Source organism: Benincasa hispida, chromosome 2 (assembly GCF_009727055.1).
Source record: "Benincasa hispida cultivar B227 chromosome 2, ASM972705v1, whole genome shotgun sequence".
Taxonomy (NCBI): Eukaryota; Viridiplantae; Streptophyta; class Magnoliopsida; order Cucurbitales; family Cucurbitaceae; genus Benincasa; species Benincasa hispida.
This window is the reverse complement of record NC_052350.1, coordinates 40,942,217-40,951,421: the sequence shown is the minus strand read 5'-3', so window position 1 is coordinate 40,951,421 and position 9,205 is coordinate 40,942,217. Positions and strand designations below refer to the sequence as shown.

The following is a 9,205-nucleotide window of genomic DNA, read 5'->3' as shown; positions in this document are numbered from 1 at the left end:
ATTTGTAAGTGATTGTACAAACATTAAATGACATAGTACTTTTTGTCCTAATGTTGCAAAATATACATAATTGTAGCACATGACAATAATGTATCTATAATTAATGATCTCCAACCACAAAAGTGGGTTGAGATATGCTTTCTCATTTAATAGCTATTTATTATTAGTTTTTAAAAAAATTTGTTTCTCACAATTTTTTTTTAGAATGAGTTTCGACTTTCTTAAAAGAAACATTCAAATGATTAGTTAAATTTTAAGAACAAAAATACGTATTTTAAGACTTCTTTTAAAAAAAATCAGATTTAGACTTCGATTTTAATACATTTTTAAAAAGTAGATAACAAAACAAATAATCTCAAGAGTAGTGTGTTTATTAACTTCATTTCCAACAACCCGGTGTTATCAATCAAGATCTAAGAAATTCCAATCATATATATATATATATATATATATGTATGTATATGTATATGTTTATCATATAACTAAATCTAAACCAGAACTATCCCAACCAAGAAATAACATTAAAACAAAGGATTAGTCCCTCATCGGATTTTTATTTCCAATGACCATACCATAAAACTACATGTTCAGTTGTAGCCCAAAATTAAAAGGACTTCTTTTTTAGTGAAAAAATGTTTCATTGAATAAATGAAATAAGGAGCCCCCAAACATATATATAGGTGTTTACAAAAGAGATTTCCAATTGGAAACTCAATAGGAAAGAGTAAAAAGCTTAAAGGGATGCCTTCTTTTGCACCAATATAGTCCAATAGACAACCAAATCCATGAAATTATCAAAACAAGAAAAGGAGTGTCGAAAGAGACGTTTATTGCACTCGCTCCATAAAGTCTAGAGAAAGGCAAGAACAATAGTCAACCAAACAATCTTTGTTGCACCATGAAACGGATGGCTCACCAAAAGGGATGCCAAGATATAAAAAATATTGTCAGAGCAACGCTAATGACCAATCAAAAGCATCCAGAATAATGTGCCAAAAACATGAAGCAAAGGAACAATGTACAAGCAGATGAGCAGGGAACTTAGAATGGTTTTGCATAATCAGTCCAAAACTAAAAGGACTTGAAAAGTACCTTTCTGCTATTGCACTCTGAGCTTAGCAAGGGCTACAGCAATCCTAGCACCCACAAGAGCATTGTTCTTAACAAGTGCAATATCTTGAGGAAGTTAAAGAAACCCAAGAAATAAAGCAGCAGACCATGTCTGAAATTATTAACTTGTTTTCCTTTCTCTCCGTCACATCTGAGTAGAAAAACTACATCGTCGGACATCGACCTGACTTAACCAGAAATGCATGCAGACATTTATTGTGATAAAAATGTTTGCAAAAAAAAAGGTCAATTAAAGGATACTTGAAGCGAGTGAGGCTCCTCCAGTGAGTTCATTCACCCTTTTAAGTAAGAAAGGAGTTTCGGCATTTCCCACAATATTTTTCTCCCTAAAATGTGTATATACAAATGGACGAGTTTCAGCATAGCTCAACGATTAATGCATTAATAACCTTTCCTACTAATTGAAGGTTCAAATCTTCGCCCCTAGTTTATAACGCTATACTCAAAATATATCTATAGAAAGTAATACAGATGTGTCCGCAATAAAATTCGACTTGTGGATTTCTTACCGAGCTTCTTGAAGTGCGCTTTGTATTGCATTCTCAATTAAGCTTCCAGAAGCTGAATGCTCATTTGGAATTGGAACAGCAATCAGAATTCCACTTCCAAGCCCAAGATTCATGTTCGCATCTGCAGAGGAAGACAATAAAAAAGTAATAAATATATAGAAGAATGGAATGAACAACGACATATCACTTTAGATTGCCCAACTATGTGAAGAAATATTTAAGGGGTGGCATCACTATTAGAAGTCTGGTATCCAATTCTTTTGAAGAGAAAACAACAGTTCTTGTTGTATAAGTTTCCAGTCTCCTAATCTCCGACTTATACAGCAACTGGGATTCTCTTCACTATACAGTTACAGTTATCCTAGGTTCTAGAAAGTATATATTTGGCAATAAACCTAGTAAATAGAGGGATCAAAATAAATCTTCTTCCAATTTCGTTTTAAATCAAGAAAGGTTGAAGGTTCTCTAGTGACTTGCCGATAAGCTTCGCAGCATCTTCTGGGGTATCAACACGACAAGGTGCCTGGATTTTGTACATCATGAACAAAACAAAAAAGAAAGAATAATTTTAGTTTCAAATAATAAATAATCTAGCCCATCGATCTATATACCCTACCTATAGCATGAGTGAAGATAACCACAAACTTATGATGATCTTCCGTTATACCATCATAAATGAGTGACAGTATACCTGGAATTCGATGCCATGTAGACTAAATTGAGAAAGTGGAGTAACTTTTTGCCTTTGCCAAATTACAAAGCCATTAGAAATTTGTGGAGATCTAGAAGGAAAAAGGCAGTTTTGCATGTCAATATACCTTGCAGCCGCTGGTTTCAGTAAAAAATGCAGGAAATTCGTTTGTTCTATAAGCTGCAACACACACTCCCTGAGTTTCCTGTTAATAACATTTCTGCAGCAGTGAATAAATTAAAAAGAAAGCTGCATGATATGTAAAACGGTTGAAGCCGGGGAAATAGACGACTATACCAAATATTCAAGGGTCCTGGGGATGTCTAATATCGATTTTACACCAGCTGAGATGACTGCTACAGGGGTTCTTCCTAGCTCAGTGAGATCAGAAGATATATCCATTGCTGCAAAAGGCAGTTGAAAACATATACAGGAGAAGGAAAAAGTTATTCATGGGCTTGTTGCCATGGGTTTGTTGTCATTCATCCATACAAAAGTACCTTACTTTGTTCACCATGTCTATGAACTCCTCCAATGCCACCAGTCACAAACACAGGGATGCCAACCTACAATTGATTTCCATGTACAGAACTGGTGAGAAGGTTAAAAAACTGAAAATTGTGAAGTATGTTTAATGAATCAAATACAGAATACAAAACCACAGTGACATGCCCACCTTAGAAGCAAAGAACATTGTTGCGGAAACAGTAGTAGCACCATTTCCTCTGCTAGCCACCTTATAAGACACAAAATAGGCAATAACTATCCATGAAGAACAGACAAAACTCAAAAAAACAGTACCATGTAGTTTATGACAGGTCCACGGTCATAAAATTAAAACTAACGGAGAAAAGGAAAGAAAAGGTAATTATATCAAACAGCTTCCAAGATCGTTGTTTTTATTATTATTATATAAATATACGATTTAAGTTCAAACATTAGGTGATTACAAAATCTAAATCTGGTAACATAAAACCAGAAGATATTGTGGAACTGGTGTCTCATTACAATTTTTAATAAGAATATTGGTGATCAATAACAAAAGAAAGGAACCTTTAGAACTAAAAAATGTTTAGACTGTAATTTGTATCCTATACCATAAGGTATAAGTTACTCTACTGTTCATACAAAGGTGGAATTAGTACCAGCAAAGAGGAGTAATTGACAAAATTCATAACCACCCAGGATGAATCAACAAAAAAATATAATTGCTAAACTAATACTCACAACTTGTGCTATGTCCCTTCTAGCAGTCTTTTGGACTTGGTTTCCCAGAATACTCAACCTCTCCAATTCTTCCTCATTCAGGCCTGCATACATAGAGGAATTAGAAATTTACAAGTGAAAAAAAAAAACAATCAAAACAAAAAGAAAACAGAAAGAAAAGATTTGACAATTCTAATTCTGAATGAATAAATTTTAGGTTAATTAGTAGAAGCATTGAATAAAAAATGCTAAAAAAAAGCCTATGCAAACACAATTACCAAGGTAGAAAAGGTTGCAAAAAAAAAAAAAAACAAAAAACTATTTGTATGCTTTCTTGCCATCTATTACAAGAAACATATTTCGAAGGTTCTTGTAATGACTCTCTCACAGATGTTGTAAATGGACTTTGTTCCAATTTAATGCATCCAAAGTCTTCGGAATCAAAAAAGATTCTATCCTGCAAATTCCTTGATGAAAGGTGTTACAATACCACATGCTAAAGAGATATTTTTCAAATGATAATGGCTTTAAAGCTCCTTTAACACACTGTTACAATTGCAGTTATGAACCTATATATATATATTTGGTGTGTGTGCTGTCTCTTATACACATCTAGATGTGTATAAGAGACAGGGATTAGAGAGTGGGGTAATGGGGGGCTGGATACATGGGATGGGTTGAATCTTCTGAATGAGTTCATTGACTGCCAGTAGTGGATTACTTGGATATGGTGATCATTTATTTGGATGAGGAGGCACTCACTGATTTGGTTGGAGAAAGGGAGGATTGGATAAGTCCTATTATGAGCTTAAAACTCTCATACTTCACAAATTTCAATTGTTGGAGGCAACAATTCGAGAAAAGTTCATAGCACTCTGACACAAGGATAGCACTGAAGTACCAATGACAGTTCGAAGTATTAGTTGCACCATATGGTGAATATGTTAGAACATGTGCTAAAGGAGCCTTTCATGAACGGATTAAATCAAGAGGGCAAGGCTAATTCAAGCTCTGGAATCAAAATGGACTAGAACTGATAGAGATGGTCAAGAGAGAAGAATAATGAACTACAACAACCCAGATAGGTCAAGGCTAAGTCTTGAGACACACCCATGAGGGGATTTAACATCCAAGACATGATACATATTTGGGCTTGTTCCTAGCTATAGCCTAACCTATTTGTGCCCACAATAGCGAACCCAATGCAAACCAATTGGAAACCAATTGTCAGTAGGACGATGAATAATTCAACACAGTCGATAGAGGGATTTAAGAAGTTGTCTGAATTGGAGTTTGTGACTCCAAGAGAAGGGTTCCTTTAATTATGATAAAAATTTTGCTCCATGGTAACGATACAAGAACAAACTGCTGTCATAAAAGAGGGTGAGGAGACAATGTAGGAGGTAGGCACCACATAGCCAAAGACCTAGTGCTTTGAAGGCCAAATCTACAATAATCTAGTAGAGGATGAGAAGACACTGTAGGACATAGGCTCCATAGAGCCAGAGACACAGTGCTTTGAAGGCCAAATTTTTGGGTATGACCATAGGAGCTTTATTAGATATGTGGAGCAATACAACTTATGAGGCTGAGAGACTATACTGATACAACTGCCACTTATAGAGACATACATTATGCAGTTACATTGCGTAAATTTACCATTTGAATGCACAAATCAATGAGTTACACTATCAAACTTAGAAATCAGTTCATTCCATGACACAAAAAAAATAGTTCATTTACTACATTTTATCAGAATCATAATATCAGATTTTCTGGGTTCAACTACTATCATAAACTTTTTACAATGAGACCAATACAAGCACAGGAAGTATTGATAGGTATAGAGATGAGTAGTTAATAAACACCTACGCATGGTGTGCCATCTATAATTGCTACAGTTGCAGGAACTGCTCCATTCTTCCTCACCATTGCTTCTACTTCCTTTGCAGTTTCCAGATTTTGTGGATATGGCATCCCTACATACAAAGAGAGAAAACAACAGAAAGCTGTGAAAAAGAATGAAAAGAAGTTTCCACAGCAATGCTAAATAAATAACAATTTTATGTTCACTAGTTTTTGAATATCCAAAAATATCAGCCTTCACTAGTTTTCCTGCGTTCAAACTAAGAAGACTATGGAATCCTACAACCTAAGTCAATCCGACATAAACCTTCACTTTTGTAAGTGTTCCTATCAGATGATATGATATTAGATTTATCTTCACCCATCAGCTTAAGCTTTTGGGTAAATCAGTGATTTAAGATGGTATTAGAGCAATTGATCCAAGGAGGTTCTGTGTTCAAACTCCTGCAATGCTATTTCTTCCTCAAATAATATCGATTTCTACTTGTTGGATCTTCTTCATATTTCAAGCCCACAAGTGAGGAGGAATATTAGATGATATGATATTTAATTTATCTTCACCAATCAACTTAAGCTTTTTAGGTCAATATGTGATTTAAGAGTTCCTAACTCCTAGAGTAACCAATGATTTTCAAATACAATAATTCTTACTCTGAGAATCATACACAACAATACTGTTCAATTAAATTGATTGAACCAAGTTGATTCATTAGAAATATATTTCAGAATCACTTCATTTCATCTTCACGTCCACGTTAACTCCCTCTTTTGTCCAAATTTCTACAGTAAGCAGATTATGAGAGGACTGAGGCCAGATGATCATATCAAAAGGTTAACCGAAACTACTTTTTGACAAAAGAGGGTTTCAAATTCTTCAACAATTACTAAAAGGCAGTAATCAAACTATAGAGTCACCATGTGAGATGATGGTTGATTCGAGGGCAACAACAGGATGCCCACGAGATATGGCAGCAGAAACTTCGGAGGATATCTTAATTAGGCCTCTTCCGAGAGCGTCAATGGCACCCTTCATCAATTTAAAGAAGACAATAAGCAAAAGCTGGGGGAAATGGTTTTAAGAGATTAATTTGATGATTCTGACCTGTGGGTTATCGCTGGTTTTCGAGTCTGGTGAGTGAAAGTGTCTACTGAGATTAGATATTCTTGAGAGAGCTGAAGAAGAAGAAGAAGAAGAAGAAGACGCCATTTTTCTTTTCTCCAACTGAAAACCAGAGCAGTGTGTGTCGACTGTTGAGACTGTTTTCATTTACCTATTTCTCCATTAGAGCCATTTAAAGAAAATTGGTTAAAAATAATTTTTAATCCTAGTTGCACTAAAAAATAGCACGGTTAGATTTCCACCTTATTAAACTAACATGTCTTTTAAAAACTCGTAAAAATAATTTTTCTCAATCCATCTCGGTCGAGATTCACCATGATATTTTAGTTAAAAAGTTAATTTTTTCCAATTATAGATTGTTTTAGGCTGGTACACCTGATTACACATCGAGATTTACTAATTCTTTGATAATCTTCCCAAATCTTATACCAAATCTTATATTATTTTCAAATTTTTTCCAAAGTCGGTTATGTTTACTAAATATTAGATCAAATTTGATGGAGTTAGCATGTAATCAACTGAAAAAATCAGAATCATTAAACAGTCTAATTCATCAATTTTAGCATCTGAATAAGCATGCCCATAAAATGAAAGGTGGGTTCGGAAATCACCTTAGAGGAAAAACTGATTTTGGTATTTTTGGTGAAGAACCTTTCTTCTTCCAAAAATCAATAAAACCCAATTGCATGTCTTCAAATCTCAACACCAAAGTTGAGTTTTTGTTCCAGTTCAGTCATGCAATCACATTACACTTCAAGTTGACACCTTAAAGGCATAAAAGCAAGTGGAATTTTGAGTGACATTAAGTATTTAATGTGGGATAAATCCACTAAGTGGATTTTCTCACCATTTTAAATTAAATTCAAAATTCAATTTATAAATTTTGAAATCTTAATTTCAAAATTATAATTATATATATAGGGAAATTATTTCAAATGGTAAAACTATTGAAAATATTTATAAGATATAGCAAAATTTTAGAACTATCAATGATAGATGTTTATCAGTGTCTATCAACATCTATCATTGATAATTCTAAAATTTTGCTATATCACACACACGCACGCACGCGCACACACACACTTCAAATTCGAATTTGAACGCTTATAAACATGTAATTATATCGTATATAATTACTAACTCCCTTGATTCGAATTTGAACGCTTCAAATTTACTCATCATGCTATTATAAGGTTTAATCCGTTTGTGAGCTAGTAGGAGAACCTAATGAACCTACAGATCATGGACTCCAACGATCTAAGATTAATTGGCGAAACTCTTTAATCCGAATTAAATCAATATTCGTTAACTACCGGGTCACTCCACTAAAGCCTAGTAGTTTGCACTCTCCTCATTGTAGTTATATTTTTGTCCATTTGATTAAACCATAATCAATCAAAATTAATTTAATATCAAATATTAAATTAATTAAACACCAATTCCAAAAACATAAATATTTATTTATATATTGATATTTACATCGAATTTAAATATTATCCAATTCTCCAATTTCGTTTAATACGATAAATAAACGTGTAATTATATCGTATATAATTACTAACTCCCTTAATTCGAATTTGAATGCTTCAAATTTACTCATCATGCTATTATAGGTTTAATCCGTTTGTGAGCTAGTAGGAAACCTAATGAACCTACAGATCATGGACTCCAACGATCCGAGATTAATTGGCTAAACTCTTTAATCTAAATTAATCAATATTCGTTAACTACCGGGTCACTCCACTAAAGCCCAGTAGTTGCACTTTCTCACTGTAGATATATTTTTGTCCATTTGATTAAACCATAATCAATCAAAATTAATTTATATAAAATATTAAAATTAATTAAACACCAATTTCAAAAACATAAATATTTATTTATATATTTGATATTTACATCGAATTTAAATATTTATCCAATTCTCCAATTTCGTTTAATACGATAAATAAACGTGTAATTATATCGTATATAATTACTAACTCCCTTAATTCGAATTTGAACGCTTCAAATTTACTCATCATGCTATTATAAGGTTTAATCTGTTTGTGAGCTAGTAGGAGAACCTAATGAACCTACAGATCATAGGCTCCAACGATCCGAGATTAATTGGCTAAACTCTTTAATCCGAATTAATCAATATTCGTTAACTACCGGGTCACTCCACTAAAGCCCAGTAGTTGCACTTTCCTCACTGTAGATATATTTTTGTCCATTTGATTAAACCATAATTAGTAAGTTGTCCTTCACAGGTGGTTCGTAATAACGACTGGGTCACATGCTGTTATTACCCTCGAGATTACATCTTGTTTCTTAAGTCCCGTTAATCCTATAATGAACAACTGGTTTGTGATCTAATCACCAAACTGAATCCATCCCAAGCCAGTACTTAAGAGAATAACCTCTCTACTATCCCTAAAAGTGGATAGGAGTGAATTCCTTTTTGCACCCTATGCTCACAACTATTTACCCAGTCTTACCCCTGAAATGGGATGCTTATTGAGTCGGGGCTTGATGCATTATTTTATGCGATGAAATAATGAAGTGGAATGCGTTGGTGGAAAATACGTTGTGCAAACAAATTTTCTCAGCAAGACCCAAGTATAAATCCTACTGAGTTTCCTCGTAAGCCTAGGGTCGAACTCAGGGACTAAGGAAAACAATATGCGATGGTAATTTTTAGAT

The 9,205-nt window shown here is 33.8% G+C and overlaps 1 protein-coding gene across 3 annotated transcripts; it reads right to left on the bottom strand.

The window, feature by feature from the left end:
* Positions 1-617: 617 nt before the first annotated feature.
* LOC120070679 (pseudouridine-5'-phosphate glycosidase) lies at positions 618-6,678 on the bottom strand. 3 transcript variants are annotated; one of them, XM_039022520.1, is made up of 13 exons: positions 6,506-6,678; positions 6,319-6,430; positions 5,406-5,516; positions 3,559-3,641; positions 3,008-3,067; positions 2,837-2,897; positions 2,629-2,735; positions 2,459-2,536; positions 2,118-2,163; positions 1,641-1,761; positions 1,372-1,457; positions 1,093-1,176; positions 618-958 (listed from the first exon to the last, which is right to left on the bottom strand). In XM_039022520.1, the coding sequence occupies exons 1-12, from the start codon at positions 6,668-6,670 to the stop codon at positions 1,100-1,102; spliced, it is 1,107 nt and encodes a 368-aa protein (XP_038878448.1). In that variant the 5' UTR covers positions 6,671-6,678; the 3' UTR covers positions 618-958; positions 1,093-1,099. The 3 variants fall into 3 exon arrangements, with proteins under 3 accessions (XP_038878448.1, XP_038878450.1, XP_038878447.1); XM_039022522.1 differs by having other exon boundaries at positions 618-850; XM_039022519.1 differs by having other exon boundaries at positions 618-1,176.
* Between the last annotated feature and the right edge of the window lie 2,527 nt (positions 6,679-9,205).